The sequence below is a fragment of the Onychostoma macrolepis genome, chromosome 18 (assembly GCF_012432095.1).
Source record: "Onychostoma macrolepis isolate SWU-2019 chromosome 18, ASM1243209v1, whole genome shotgun sequence".
Taxonomy (NCBI): Eukaryota; Metazoa; Chordata; class Actinopteri; order Cypriniformes; family Cyprinidae; genus Onychostoma; species Onychostoma macrolepis.
This window is the reverse complement of record NC_081172.1, coordinates 21,726,534-21,742,584: the sequence shown is the minus strand read 5'-3', so window position 1 is coordinate 21,742,584 and position 16,051 is coordinate 21,726,534. Positions and strand designations below refer to the sequence as shown.

At 39.0% G+C, this 16,051-nt stretch overlaps 1 protein-coding gene across 1 annotated transcript; it reads right to left on the bottom strand.

Annotated features, from left to right (window-relative positions):
- Nucleotides 1–6,859: 6,859 nt before the first annotated feature.
- Nucleotides 6,860–13,124, bottom strand: LOC131524703 (uncharacterized). The gene is made up of 6 exons (XM_058751972.1): nt 12,899–13,124; nt 11,662–11,870; nt 10,323–11,323; nt 10,000–10,069; nt 8,938–9,109; nt 6,860–7,351 (listed from the first exon to the last, which is right to left on the bottom strand). Exons 2-6 carry the CDS (start codon nt 11,864–11,866, stop codon nt 7,189–7,191), a joined length of 1,611 nt encoding a protein of 536 aa, XP_058607955.1. The 5' UTR covers nt 11,867–11,870; nt 12,899–13,124; the 3' UTR covers nt 6,860–7,188.
- Between the last annotated feature and the right edge of the window lie 2,927 nt (nt 13,125–16,051).

Below are 16,051 nucleotides of genomic sequence, written 5' to 3'. Positions count from 1 at the left end.
TAACCTGCAATTAATGTTTTCTATTTTGTATTTAAAAAATTTATTTGGAATCCCTTTGACTACTGTACACTTTTGACAATACAGACATTAGTTATCCATTTCAGATGAATAGAAACTATTTTTCCCAAAGACTTAAGTTATAGTAGCTGAGAAGTATTGATAGTGTAACAGATGTATTGTTGTAGATTAATTGTGCGAGGGCTTCCTGGGGGCTAAATGAGGGCTGCCAATGCAGGGCCAGCGCTAAGGGGCCAACGTTTTGCCAATGAGCAAATTCTCAGGGGCCCTGCGCTGGTAGCCTACTGGGGGCCCTTAGACTAGCCCTAAGTGGGCCCGTAAAGGGCCACTGCAGGCTTGTTTGCAGGGCAGGCACCTATTGTATCCGTTAAGCTGCTTCTTCTTTTTTCTTTTTTCTTTTTTCTTCTTTTTTCTTTTTTCTTCTTCTTTCTTCTTCTTCTACTCTTGAGTCTATGGCAGCCCATAGAATCGCTTGCGGGAAAGTTGTGAAATTTGGCACACTGAATAACCATAGCAAATTTGAAGTCTCTAACTCAAACTCTCTAGCACCACCTCTTGTCCAAAATTTCAACCGTAATTGAACCGTAAGGCACAGAAGGAAAATTATCTTTTTCCTCCGAATCCTTGACTCATGCCGAGTCGAATGGAATTACACTGAACAAAATTATAAACGCAACACTTTTGTTTTTGCCCCCATTTTTCAGGAGCTGATCAAAGACTTTTTCTATTTACACAAAAAGCCTTTTTCTCTCAGATATTGTTCATAAATCTGTGTTAGTGAGCACTTCTCCTTTGCCGAGATAATCCATCCACAGGTGTGGCATATCAAGATGCTGAATAGACAGCATGATTATTGTACAGGTGTGCTTTAGGCTGGCCACAATAAAAGGCCACTCTAAAATGTGCAGTTTTATCACACAGCACAATGCCACAGATGTCGCAAGTTTTGAGGTGGCGTGCAATTGGCATGCTGACTGCAGGAATGTCCACCAGAGCTGTTGCCCATGAATTGAATGTTCATTTCTCTACCATAAGCCATCTCCAAAGGCGTTTCAGAGAATTTGGCAGTACATCCAACCGGCCTCACTACCGCAGACCACGTGTAACCACACCAGCCCAGGACCTCCACATCCAGCATCTTCACCTCCAAGATCGTCTGAGACCAGCCACCCGGACAGCTGCTACAACAATCGGTTTGCATAACCAAAGAATTTCTGCACAAACTATCAGAAACCGTCTCAGGGAAGCTCATCTGCATGCTCGTCGTCCTCATCATTGGGGTCTTGACCTGACTGCAGTTCGTCATTGTAACTGACTTGAGTGGGCAAATGCTCACTTTCGATGGCGTCTGGCACTTTGGAGAGGTGTTCTCTTCACGGATGAATCCCGGTTTTCACTGTACAGGGCAGATGGCAGACAGCGTGTATGGATGTCAACGTTGTGGATTGAGCGGCCCGTGGTGGTAGGGTTATGGTATGGGTAGGAGTATGTTATGGACAATGAACACAGGTGCATTTTATTGATGGCATTTTGAATGCACAGAGATACCGTGACGAGATCCTGAGGCCCATCGTTGTGCCATTCATCCACGACCATCACCTCATGTTTCAGAATGATAATGCACAGCCCCATGTTGCAAGGATCTGTACACAATTCCTGGAAGCTGAAAACATCCCAGTTCTTGCATGTCCAGCATACTCACCGGACATGTCACCCATTGAGCATGTTTGGGATGCTCTGGATCGGTGTATACGACAGTGTGTTCCAGTTCCTGCCAATATCCAGCAACTTCGCACAGCCATTGAAGAGGAGTGAACCAACATTCCACAGGCCACAATCAACAACCTGATCAACTCTATGCGAAGGAGATGTGTTGCACTGCATGAGGCAAATGGTGGTCACACCAGATACTAACTGGTTTTCAGACCCCCCCCCCCGGACACCCCAAATACAGTAAAACTGTATATTTATAATTTTGTTTAGTGTAGTTTTTTTTTTGGCTTTTTTCAATTGTTCGTAAAACCTACTTCTTCTAAATCTTCCTACACGGTTCGTCTAATTTTCACCAAAATTGGCTCAGATTATCTACAGACCATGCTGGCAAAAAGTTATGTTGATTAGTCTAATTCAAGTCGATTAGTCAAAACGTTCTCAAATAACGTGCAAACGAATTAAACGAAAAGCACCCAAAAATGGATCTGAGGCTATATCTCCGCAACGGTTTGGCGTATTGAGATCAAACTTGGTGTGTGTTTTAACAAGCATGACCTGGGACTACCTGCAGTGTTTCAGCACAGTGCCACCTAGTGCTCAGGAGATATGAAAAATGGCTATTTTTGCTCATAACTTCTCAATGGTTTGGCCAAAAATCACAAAACTGGTCTCATTTTGATTTTTTTTTTTGTCAAATGCTATATTTTACGAACGCATTGACATATCATTACCAAACTTGGTATGGTTCATCAGTTTCTAGCCAGCACCACCTAGTAGTAAAATCAACTATTCACATGCTTATAACTTTGGGTGTGGTTGACTTATTTCCACGGGAGTCACCTTTTTAGACTCCTGAATCCTTGAATACCAAACTTGCTAGGTTTTGCCTTACGGTTTGTGCAATGTTGCATTTAAGCGCTTAAAAAAACATTTGCCACTGTCTTAGAAATCGTTACTCCGATTGACACGAAACCACCGTAGGAAATTGGGAAACATAGCGTGCTGGCTATATGCTAATACCCAATTGCCAAAATTTTGATAGTAAGTGGCACAAAAATGCAAACAAAGTCGGCCATCAGTCATTTTTTCTCTTCTCATACATAAAAATGTCTATAACTATAAGTTATAATATTATTGTCACGCCCCTGGACTGTTTTGTTGTGTTTTTGCTCCTCATGTGTTCCCTGTGATCCAGTTTTTCCCCTGTCTGATTGTTAATTTGATTCCAGGTGTGTCCCCTTAGTTCCCTCGTTATCCTGTCATTATAAGCCCCAGTCCATTCAGTTCATGTTTGTCAGTCTTTGAGTGTCTACCCTGCCTGTGATCTGTGTTCCCGTTTGAATTAAAAACTCTCTTTTTGTGAATGCCTTGTCTCCTGGTTCCCGTGCTTCCCTTGAAGTGTGACAATTATGATATAAAAGCCATATTTTACGAATGCATTGGTGTACTATTACGAATATTTGTATGTACCATCGAGACCATGACCTGAACGTACTCAAAAAGATTTGAGACAGTGCCACCTTGTGGTCAAAAGTTATCATGAAATTTCAAATAAATGCTAATAGCTTTCTGTGAATTTTTTTCCTATTGTAATGAAACTGGTATTAATAGATTTGATTGCAGCGCCACCTGTTTCTCAAAAGTGATAAGCTATTTAATCATATTACTAGAGGTTGTATTTATGATTTTTCAGCCATTTCAATTGAAATCATCGTAAAATTGCTTTTAGTACTCATTGTTGCAGTTGTTTCTGATGCTCCATGCTATGCTTAGTTCCTCATTTTGCTGCTGGAGTGCTTGGGCCCCGTAATTGCTGCTTGCAACAACATACCCGATTCCAAAAAAGTTGGGACACTGTACAAATTGTGAATAAAAAAGGAATGCAATAATTTACAAATCTCATAAACTTATATTTTATTCACAGTAGAATATAGATAACATATAAAATGTTGAAAGTGAGACATTTTGAAATGTCATGCCAAATATTGGCTCATTTTGGATTTCATGAGAGCTACACATTCCAAAAAAGTTGGGACAGGTAGCAATAAGAGGCCGGAAAAGTTAAATGTACATATAAGGAACAGCTGGAGGACCTGCAACTTATTAGGTCAATTGGCAACATGATTGGGTATAAAAAGAGCCTCTCACAGTGGCAGTGTCTCTCAGAAGTCAAGATGGGAAAAATAGTGGAGCAATATCAGAAAGGAGTTTCTCAGAGAAAAATTGCAAAGAGTTTGAAGTTATCATCATCTACAGTGCATAATATCATCCAAAGATTCAGAGAATCTGGAACAATCTCTGTGTGTAAGGGTCAAGGCCGGAAAACCATACTGGATGCCCGTGATCTTCGGGCCCTTAGACGGCACTGCATCACATACAGGAATGCTACTGTAATGGAAATCACAACATGGGCTCAGGAATACTTCCAGAAAACATTGTCGTGAACACAATCCACCGTGCCGTTGCCGGCTAAAACTCTATAGGTCAAAAAAGAAGCCATATCTAAACATGATCCAGAAGCGCAGGCGTTTTCTCTGGGCCAAGGCTCATTTAAAATGTGGCAAAGTGGAAAACTGTTCTGTGGTCAGACGAATCAAAATTTGAAGTTCTTTTTGGAAAACTGGGACGCCATGTCATCCGGACTAAAGAGGACAAGGACAACCCAAGTTGTTATCAGCGCTCGGTTCAGAAGCCTGCATCTTTGATGGTATGGGGTTGCATGAGTGCGTGTGGCATGGGCAGCTTACACATCTGGAAAGGCACCATCAATGCTGAAAGGTATATCCAAGTTCTAGAACAACATATGCTCCCATCCAGACGTCGTCTCTTTCAGGGAAGACCTTGCATTTTCCAACATGACAATGCCAGACCACATACTGCATCAATTACAACATCATGGCTGCATAGAAGGATCCGGGTACTGAAATGGCCAGCCTGCAGTCCAGATCTTTCACCCATAGAAAACATTTGGCGCATCATAAAGAGGAAGATGCAACAAAGACTTAAGACAGTTGAGCAACTAGAAGCCTGTATTAGACAAGAATGGGACAACATTCCTATTCCTAAACTTGAGCAACTTGTCTCCTCAGTCCCCGGACGTTTGTAGACTGTTATAAAAAGAAGAGGGGATGCCACACAGTGGTAAACATGGCCTTGTCCCAACTTTTTTGAGATGTGTTGATGCCATGAAATTTAAAATCAACTTCTTTTTCCCTTAAAATTATAAATTTTCTCAGTTTAAACATTTGATATGTCATCTATGTTGTATTCTGAATAAAATATTAAAATTTGAAACTTCCACATCATTGCATTCTATTTTTATTCACAATTTGTACAGTGTCCCAACTTTTTTGGAATCGGGTTTGTATATTTATTATTATTTAATTAGCTAATTTTCTGTCTCTTAACCCTATACCCATAATACTAACCCTCACAGAAGGACATTTAGTCATTAAGACATTTAGTTTATTAATCTGTTGTCCTCATGGGCACCATTGTCTGCTCCTCAATATAGATGATTTCAGGTTTATCTTTGTCGCCACAATGTAAGCAAAGCTTGAGAACCCACCAACACACACCATCAGAGTCATTGCTGAGTCTCTTCCTGACTCAGGAAATGGAGTAGAGTTTCTGTTGGTGTCCCGCCGGACTGACCTCCTGTCTACCTCCCAGACAAACACACACACACACACACACACACATTATTTATATAACTGAGGACAAATCATGTACTTATAGTTTTGCATTAAGCTAATTACAGCATAATACAAAACAGTTTACAGATAAACACAAAATTTAACTTAATTATTTACTTAATTTATACAGGGGGAGGGGGAGGGGATTATTAAAAAAAAAAAAAAATCTCTTTTTAAAGCTCTTTAATATTTCAGTCACTTCACATAGACATTAATGAAATTTAATGGAGTAATTGGAGACATTTTGCTGCTCATATGTTTCTCCTAAGAAACAGACCCAGTAATCTCAACAGACCCTGTAATCCTGTGTCTCAAACTGGCAAATAGTGTGTCAAATTGTGCTCAGTTTGTCTGTAATCAGAGATCTAGATATTAACTCATTTTTTTTCATCAAAATATATCTGAGCTATTCGATAACTCAGTAACACCTTATTTTAATAGTCCAATTTATAAATTCTATTAACTAATAATTTGCAAATAATATCTGCTGACACTTTATTTTGATGATCTGCCAAAGGACATTCTACTTTTCAAGTACATGTCCACTTATTCTTCTAACCCTAATCCTAATCTTAATTTAACCATCCACTAATACTCTAATAAGATTTTTTTGACATCTAGTTACAAAGTTATTATAAGTAGTTGAATGTCTATAGTGGACAATCGAAACAAAGTGTAACCTAGAACTATTAGGAGAAACATAAAATACAAAGATAACACTTCAATGAAGTATAACAACACCAAGTCTGCAAAGTTGTAAAAGACTGATATTTGAGCAATAAACATTTCCTCTGGGCTCTGTGGATTTGTGTGTCTATAAACAGTCCCAACTTTACAAATATTGGGACGTTTTTTTTTCAATTTGAATAAAATGAAATCTAATCAGAATTTCAAATCGCATGAGCCAACATTTTATTCACAATAAAATATAGATAACATAGCATAAATGTTTAAACTGAGAAATTATTTTTTTTTTATGCACAAGATGATGCCTGTAGCAGGCATCAAATTTGATGCCTGCTACAGGTATCAAAATACACTGTAAAAAATTTCCCTGTAAAAAAAACGGTAATCTACTGGCAGCTGTGGTTGCCAGCATGATACTGTAAAAATACGGAGCAATACTGTTTTTAAAATTAACAGCATATAGCTGTTAAATTACAGTTATCTACTGTTGCTGAAAAAAAACGGTATTTAGCTGTTAATTTTAAAAACAGTAGTGCTCCGTATTTTTACGGTATCATGCTGGCAACCACAGCTGCCAGTAGATTACCGTTTTTTTTACAGGGAAATGTTTTACAGTGTTTAATTAGATACTAGTCACAACCCAATAATTCAAATTTTAAATGCTATAATAACCCTGCACTTTATATTTATCCATGGGTAACAAAAAGGAATAAAGCTAAGTTAGGATTTTTTTTTTTTTATTATGATAAAAATGTAAAAGTATTCAAGTAATATTCAGTGCACATAAAAAAATAAACACCCATCAACATATCAAAATACAAAAATGGCTTACGAAAAAGCAAACAAACAAACAAAAACAAACAATATATCGAATCAGGCTTCAAACATTACTCCAAAAACAATTGCACTGAAACAAACAAATTATTAAAAATAATAAAATAAACAACATGCTTTAACAAAGCATCAGCATTTTTAATACCTAAATAACTTGGTATAAACAAAGTGCAACTCACCAGGCCAGCACATTTTTCAAAAACCAACCTGCATGGGTGTGGGGTTGTCAACTACATTTTTTTTAAATGAAGTCCCACTCAAAGTCCATAAGTCTCTTTAAGAGGTTTGACACTTTGGTGTTGACGGTTATGGTTTTCTTTTGCACCGTTTTCCCAGTTTTTTTGGATGTAACTTTTCCTCTGGCAGCCTTGGTCCCCTTTTCAGGATTTATTCCAACAAAACGTCTAAAAAAATATAAGAAAGGAATATTTTCAGTAAACAATGATTTTAAATGGTATGATTTTGATTATCAAAATTTTGGTAACACTTCAATAAAATTTCATTCGTTAACATGAACTAAGAATGAACAATACTTCTACAGCATGTATTAATCTTAATTATTTTCAACATTTGCATTGTTGTTAAAATCAAAAGGGTGTATATGTTAACATTAGTTAATGCACTGAACTAACATAATCAATGAACTATATTAAATACTGTAACAAATTTATATATTTTTGTTAGTTCATGTTAGTTAATGCATTCACAAATGTTGAGAAATTATATATTATTGTATTGTGTTACTGTGGCCTTCAAAGAAAAAAAAAAAGTCACAAGTTTGTGATAAAGTTAAGTAAATGAGATCATTATCTTAGGGGGAACTATATTTTTAAGGGTTAGTTCACTCAAATAAAATTTCTGACATTAATTACTCACCCGTAAGACCTTTGTTCATCTTCGGAACACAAATTAAGATATTTTTCCTGTCAACATCACATGCATGCATGCATGTCTGCTCAAGTTTTCAGCTTCGGCCAATACTGAGTTGGCATTCGGATGTAAATAAGGAAGCCTGCACTGAATTCACTACGTATGACAACGGTTAATTTTGTTAAATAAAATCTTTATTTTTGTTTTGTTTTTTGGTGCACAAAAAGTTCTTGTCACTTCATAAAATTAAGGTTGAACCACTGCAGTAACGTTGACTATTTTAAACCATGTTTTCAACTACCTTTCTGGAGGTCAAAAGGTGCAATGACATTGCTGCCTATGTGTGGATCAGATACCCTCGGATTTCATCAAAAATATCTACGTTTGTGTCCTGAAGATGAAAGAAGGTCTTACGGGTGTGGAACGGCATGAGGGTGAATCCCTCATGACAGAATTAATGACAGAATTTTTTTTTCTTTCAGCTGAACGCAATCAGAGTTATATTATGTAATTTTCTGGCTCTTCCCAGTTTTGGAATGGCATTGAGTAGTGTTTTTAAAGCTCCAAAAAGCACATTCATACATCATAAAAGATATCCATACAACTAAATTAGAACAAAATATATATATATTGTAAGAGAAGGGGAGCTACGTCCTACGTCGGGTCAGAGATCACCCTTCTGCCAGAACTCGACTCTCTCATGAACGTGCGTACAGCCGTTGCCAGAAGCCAGTGATTATAGTTTATAAAGCTATAAATACGGATATTTTTCTTACAAAAACACATCACTTCACTTCGGAAAACATTTATTAACCCCCAGGAGTTGTATGGATTATTTTTTATGATGGATGAATACACTTTTTGGGCATCAAAAACTTGATGTGAACAAACTTGAAAAACAAAATGTAATGCCATTACAATGCTGGGAGAAGCCAGGATATTATTTAATATAACTCTGATTGTGTTCGGCTGAGAGAAGAATGTCATATACACCTAAGGTGGCTTGAGGGTGAGTAAATCATGGGATGATAAATTTCATTGTTGGGTGAACTGTTCCATTAAGTCACCATACAAATACTAACATATTAATTAGAAATAAATAATATAAGTGCAAATTTACCTTTGAAGGAATTCCAGTGTGGATGCTGCTTCCTCCTGGTACTGCAGATTAAAGATGTAATACAAAGAGAACAATGCAGCAAGTCCAGTGAGAAAAGTTGGCTGCACACCGCAGATTATTCGGCCTTCCAGGCTGATCATCCACCGTTTCATCCATTGCCCCGGATTTTCACCTAGATCATAAAGGAATGGATAGAACAATGTTTATTCTATGATCTCTAGAAAGTGTAGAAAAGGCAGTGAGAAAATTCTTTCATAACCTGACAACGGCACACAATGTCATGTCTTTGAATGGTAACTGACACTGCTGACCCATAGACAAAAAATGTTATACCGATTTGTAACAACCTGACTGCGTGTACAGGATGACAACATCGAACCTTGTTCTAGTCTTTTTTACTTAAAGAGATAGTTTAACCAAAAATTCTGTCATTAATTCCTCACCCTCGTATCGTTCCACAACCATAAGACCTTCGTTCATCTTCACAACACAAATTAAGATATTTTTGATGAAATCCGAGAGCTCTCAGTCAAAAATATCTTAATTTGTGTTCTGAAGATGAATGAAGGTCTTACGGGTTTGGAATGTCATGAGGGTGAGAAATTAATGACAGAATTTAAATTTTGGGGTGAACTAACCCTTTAATGCCAAGCCAGATTTCGAGATGGGGAAAAAAGGTTAAATACAATAAAGTGTATAGTGATTGTATAGTGATAAAAAAAAAAACTATGAGGTTTCTATAAGTGAACTAAATTCTCAAACCAAGAATCAGACTTGGCTTAGTTGAATAAATATTTTAAATTCAAATCTGGGCTGCGTTTCTCAAAAGCATATTATACCTAAGTTGATCATAGACACCATTGGTGGCAATGATTATCTAGGTAAGATAAATCTAGGCTTATGATGCTTTTGAGAAACGCAGCCCAGCCCAGTGCAATAAAACATTCAAAGACAGTGGATTCTAGTATAAGGCACATAAATGTAGATCATCTTATAGTAAAACTTGTGTGAGCCTTGTTTTAGTAAAATAAATTTCAGACATGTCTAATATGATATACTTACCAAGCAGGATCAAACGAGGAGTCACAGGCAGGTTACCAGTCTTCTCGAGGTCAGCAGAAGTGGCAGACATCTATTGTCAAAGAGAACAATTTATGTAATTTATGTCAAGTTCAAGTTTGCTTGCATTGTATAGGCAAACAGACATAATTTCTTCATTAAAATATCTTCATCTGTGCCCCTTAGAAAAAATTCTTATGAATTTGAGAAAGCATAAGGGTGAGTAAATTTGAGTGAATTTCATTTATGGTTGAACTATTCCTATACAGGTGTTCATTTTAAGAACTAACAACCACAATGAAAGACAAACACAAAGACATACTTACATTTTCTTGAAGAATAAGTCCTTCCTGCTTTTCTGCGAAGTGAGCCATTAGGAGTCGAACCACAAGGTAAGAAGAATCACTGGCTTCATCTTTGGAAAGGATTGATTTTACTTCGGAGTTGGTAGGCTTGCTTTTAAAAAACTCTACAATGCTCCTTCCACACTCCTCCATAGAAAGCTCGAGAGCACGCAGCACTTTGATGTCAGTGAGAAGCTCAAAATGTGCGAACAGGCCTTTCTGAAAGAAGAGGTATGGCCACTTTTCCATTAACTCTGCAACAGAAGGTGCTGGCACACTATTTATTGGGCTTCGTTGCAGGCAGAAAGTTGTCGCCATCAGTTGTTCTACCTCTGATTTTTCAGCTCCCTTTGTTCCTTCTCGACGGTAGAGATCCTCCAGCTTCTGACGTTTACTCTCAATGGAGTCATCAGTTTCCTCTAAAGGGAGATCAGGCTGGAACCGCGTGCAACCGTATGTGTCAGTGGGTCCTCTTTTAACACCACTGCCTGATGACCGGTGCTCTCTGAAGCTGGTGGTCCGACTGAGGTTCTCTATTCTCGTCTTGATCTGGGCCAAAAGTGAGCTGTAACCTTCCCCTACAATTCGACCATCATGAAGCTGATCCGCAAAGCTCTGGGCATACTGATGGACAATAGATTTACAAATTGTAAGACACTGTGCACGTGTTGGGGTTGGCTCAAATTTTCTCATTTCGTCAGCAAGAACCCTGACCATCTGTCGTCTTGCTGGTGGTGAAGGTCTCTTCCCAGAGGAGATAGCAGACTGAATTTCTACAGGCATGAGCTGCCATGGTACCTGGAAGGTATCTGGCCATGTTTTCCTAATATGGGATGTAGATGGCTGATTGTCTTTAAGACTGCTTGATTCTCTATCAGTAGAGACCGACATATTAGAAGAGCATGGCTGTGGTGAGGAGCTCCCAGCTGATAAGGAAGGAGTGTGCTGCATGATAGTGAGATCCAAAGTAACAGTTTCTGACTCTATGAGTAATAAAAAATATTGAACAGGCAGTTAAACCCACTTGATCTGTACAGACAACTTGAGACAAACTAAAATTTATACAATTGCACACTGTTACAATGGCTGGTTTTCTACAAATGTAGTCATCGTTTACATCTAAAACTATTCACATTATTCATGTTACTACTGGAGTGAGTGAGCAGGCAAGTAAACAAATTGTTTAAGTGTAACAGTGAAAAATTGGAAATTATCACCCCATTTTAACAACTATTACATCTTCAGCTATTCTAAAATTAATAATGTGTCATCTTGCTTTTGAGAATACATTTTAATGAGATTAATGAGAGATTATAATTACCCATTTTAAAAGCATTGAGAAGCTTTCTGAGTTTTATAGTTGGTAGTATTTCACTGACGTCTTCTTGTTGAACAAACTGAAGATCATCTTTGGATTCCAATCCAGAGTCTACAAGTCTGTCGATCAAAAGCTGTGTGGTGTCCTCATCATTTGACGGCAAAGCCCTGAGGATGATTTCCCTCAGTTCTCCCACCAAGGAGGCCATTGCTCTAAATGGAGACAAAAGAATGATGAAGAACTATTACAGACATATCAAACACTGTGTACTTTGACAAGGGATAATAATCCAGAAGGTCATTCTGATTAACACAAGTGTATGATCCATTCATTGGTGTCAAGCAGTGAACAGCCATATCAGGGATACTGCAAGTTTGGAAAAGTTCTGTGATGAAATACACTGAAGTATTGTGTATGACTGTCATCACAATCCTCCCTACAATAAGCCCCTCATCAGTTTCATGAATGACAACAAACATGTTTTTTTTGTATGTTGTGCCTTTCACAATTGCCTCCTGAGAAACCAAAGAATTTTCAGGCTGAAAATCATATCCAGATTAGAGGTCTGCAAGCCCGTCGGGACCCGACGGAGCCCGAGACGCTGAGTACATTCGGGCCGGGCTCGGGCCATTTTTTTTTTTTTACAGATCGGGCTCGGGCTCATTTAGCTTCTCTCCTTTTTTTTGTGCCCATATACGCGCAGAGAGCACACATGGCTACTGTATTAAATACTGATAATATTATAAATATTATACATCGCCTAAGCAATACGCAACGCATACGCAAACATTAGCATACAGGTGACCATGCAGAGCATCAGGAAGAAGTTGGAGCGTGGAGTTACAAAAAGTTCCCAATGCTTCGGGAAAAGCTGCATTTTTGATCAGCCATACATTTGATGATGATCCTGACTCGCCATCTCCTCACTGGATGCGCCTTTAGAGAGAAATGCATCTTTAGGGATTTTATAATGAAAGAGTTTTTGTTTTCGATTCGAATTATTTCGTTTTAAAGTAGTAATTCAAAGCTTTCTATAGATACTATATTTATCAAGTCAGTGAGGCAAGTAGGCTATATGCTGTGTTTCGGTTTTTCAGAAGCGCTCCGTTTGCTCAAAACCGAAACTGCTTTTTTCTTTTCTTTTCTTTTTTTATAAAAGCACGTTTTGTTGATATTGTGAGTGCACACAAATAAAAGTACACCCTTTACAGTTCCGAACAACGTAGCCTTTTACTCTTACCTTTATGAGCAAAAATGACAGCGTATTTTGAAATGTTTCCAATGCAAGTGATCATTCTTGCGCGTCCTGTAAAGCGCGCTTCAGCTTTCACTCTCCGCACAAACTACTGGATATGCATCAGTGCACATTTATCTAGCTCAAGCGTTTAAACTAACATTGTGGAGCTGTTTTATAATTATAGATTTAATTTTGGAGAAGTTTTGATGATTTGAGAAAGCTAAATTGATCAAACATAGGCTATGATCAACTCGCTGTCTGCCGCTGGCCGCTTGGTCGTAACTTTAAAAAACAAAAACTTACATTTAACGAATAAAAAAAAAAAATGCTCCAAACGTTTTTCTAAATTAACTTAATAAAATAACGAAACGAAATACAATTACTTTGCCATTTCATACAAAACTGAACTATTTTAATAGCTGAAACAGTAGTAGATAAGCTGTTTTGGGAGAAGTTGGAAAAAAGACGGGCTCGGGTCGGACTCGGGCCGAGAATTCTGATGAGCTGTCGGACACGGGCCGGGCTAGGGCCTCAGCGTCTCGGGCCAGGGCCGGGCTAGGGCCTAAATTTTAGGCCCGTGCAGGGCTCTAATCCAGATACAGATTCTCTTATGACATCATTGTAGTCACTCACCACAAACTCTGTTGCCTTTTCTGCTACAATAGCAGGAGGGAACAGCTCACCAGCACAAAGAAATGCCTGCAGTAGCTGATGTCTTTCTGCAAGAGTAAAGCACAGATTTGTAAGTTATGTAATTTTCTTACACACTGTTTGAAATACATGTGCTTACTTTCGAATCGTAATGTCCACAAACGGATGAGTGGTCCAAAATGAATAATGAGTTCAGGGTAGTGGCTAAGGTAATGGTGTTTGGGTCTGAGAGAGTAAGTAGGAAAATGTGTTTCCTAAAATATAGGTACTCATCAATCAAAACTCTCAAATACCCTATCTGACCACTGGATATGGCTGGAGCACAAACAAGTGCAACAATTTCCCTTAACAGTAAAATTAGTTGCCAAACTTCATTCTCACCAGGTGATTCAATTTTGTCACCAATTAACATTGGTAGCATCCTCAAAAAGCACCAGTTCTGTACAGCATGCCCACCTAGCTTCTCACTTCCTGGGTTAATCTCACACGGTCTGTCACTGTTGTCATTACCTAGAAACTTGAACTGACTGATCCTTCGATTCAATTCCAGGTAAGTAAATTTTATGTCAACCTTTACAAGATGTTGTATACATAAAGCAAGGTCATACGACACGACTCCTTCAAACAAATCATGTCCAAGGCACGGGGGCAACCCTGGCTGACAGACATGATAGAAGGAGAGCTCATTGAACAAAGAGTCAAACTTGATGCCTCCACTATGCACCAAACCCTCATCAAGGTTCTTAACATGATCTTTGTAAGACTCCACTGTGCGAAATGTGGCTTTGGAAAGTGGATCTTCCTGAAAAATGTATTTTTCCATTTCACAATATCTACAAAAGAATCTGCTACCGCTGAAATTCTCCAGAAACCCACCAATGCTATGTGAGCCTAAATTGTCACCAGCTATTGCCCGCAAGATTCCTTTAACGTTCAGTCCGTCTGGAAAATGTATGCCTGTAGTCTCAAGGTCTTTAAGGTCGTTGACTAAGTACTTAAAGTCTTGTTCTCTGCAGAGAAACACCAATTGCATTTGGTCAGTACTTGATACTGATAAAATAGTTTTAAAGATTAATGTTTTATAGGTAATACAGTCTATCAGAAGAAAAGACAGAAAAACAGATCGCTGGGGTACCTGGGGTGGTTGCTAGGGTTTTTCTAGGTTACCTGGGGTAGTTGCTAGGGTGTTGCTAAGCGGTTGCTAGGGTCCTTGGGGTGGTTGCTAAGGAGTTGCTATGCGGTTGCTAAGGTAGCTGGGGTGGTTGCTATGGTGTTGCTATGGCATTCGGGGTGGTTGCTAAGGTTTTGCTAGGCGGTTGCTAAGGTATCCGGGGTGCTTGCCAGGGTGTTGCTAGGCGGTTGCTAAGGTATCCGGGGTGGTTGCTAAGGTGTTGCTAGGCGGTTGCTAGGGTACTTGGGGTGGTTGCTAAGGTGTTGCTAGGAGCAACATAGCAACCGTTGCACATGTTGCACATAGCAACCGAGGTGGTTGCTATGTGGTTGCTAGGGTAACCGGGGTGCTTGCTAGGGTGTTGCTAGGCGGTTGCTAGGGCACTCAGGGTGGTTGCTAAGGTGTTGCTAGGAGGTTGCTAAGGTATCCTTCAAGCTTCATGTGTTCCCCAAATTGTAAGTCGCTTTGGATAAAAGCGTCTGCAAAATGACTAAATGTAAATGTAAATGTAAATGTATCCGGGGTGGTTGCTAGGGTGTTGCTATGCGGTTGCTAAGGTAACCGGGGTGGTTGCTAAGCTGTTGCTATGTTACCTGGGGTGGTTGCTAGGGTGTTGCTATGCGGTTGCTAGGGTAACCGGGGTGGTTGCTATGGCACTCGGGTGGTTGCTAGGGTGTTGCTAGGCGGTTGCTAGGGCACTCGGGGTGGTTGCTAAGGTGTTGCTAGGCGGTTGCTAAGGTATCCGGGGTGGTTGCTAAGGTGTTGCTAGGCGGTTGCTAGGGTACTTGGGGTGGTTGCTAAGGTGTTGCTAGGCAGTTGCTAAGGTATCCGGGGTGGTTGCTAAGGTGTTGCTATGCGGTTGCTAGGGTACTTGGGGTGGTTGCTATGCAGTTGCTAAGGTAATATTAGTGTGTTGCTAGGTGGTTGCTATGGTACCTGGGTAGGTTGCTAAGGTGTTACTAGCATGTTTGAGCATGATTAGCATCATATATTTAGCATTATTAGCATGTTACTAGCATTTTGTTATCATGATTAGGAAGTTACTAGCATTATTCTAGCATGATTAGGATGTTACTAGCATCTTCTTAGCATGATTAGCAAGTTACCAGCAGGTCGCTAGCATTATTAGCGAGTAACTAGCATGTTGCTAGCATGATTCTAGCATGATCAGCATGTTACTAGCATGTTCTTAGCATGATTAGCATGTTGCTAGCATGTTGTTAGCTTTATTCTAGCATGATAAGCATGTTACTAGCATGTTGCTAGCATGATTTAGATAGATTAGAAATAGTATTAGATAGAGTGGAAGCTTATATGAGTTTGAATGGGTTAGA

Excerpts from the sequence above, each read along its gene's own strand:
- LOC131524703 (XM_058751972.1), bottom strand. The coding sequence starts at position 11,866 with ATGGCCTCCTTGGTGGGAGAACTGAGGGAAATCATCCTCAGGGCTTTG. Across the intron at positions 10,070-10,322 it reads GACTTATTCTTCAAGAAAAT|ATGTCTGCCACTTCTGCTGA; the intron begins GTAAGTATGTCT and ends CTTTGACAATAG. Across the intron at positions 7,352-8,937 it reads ACACTGGAATTCCTTCAAAG|ACGTTTTGTTGGAATAAATC; the intron begins GTAAATTTGCAC and ends ATATTTTTTTAG.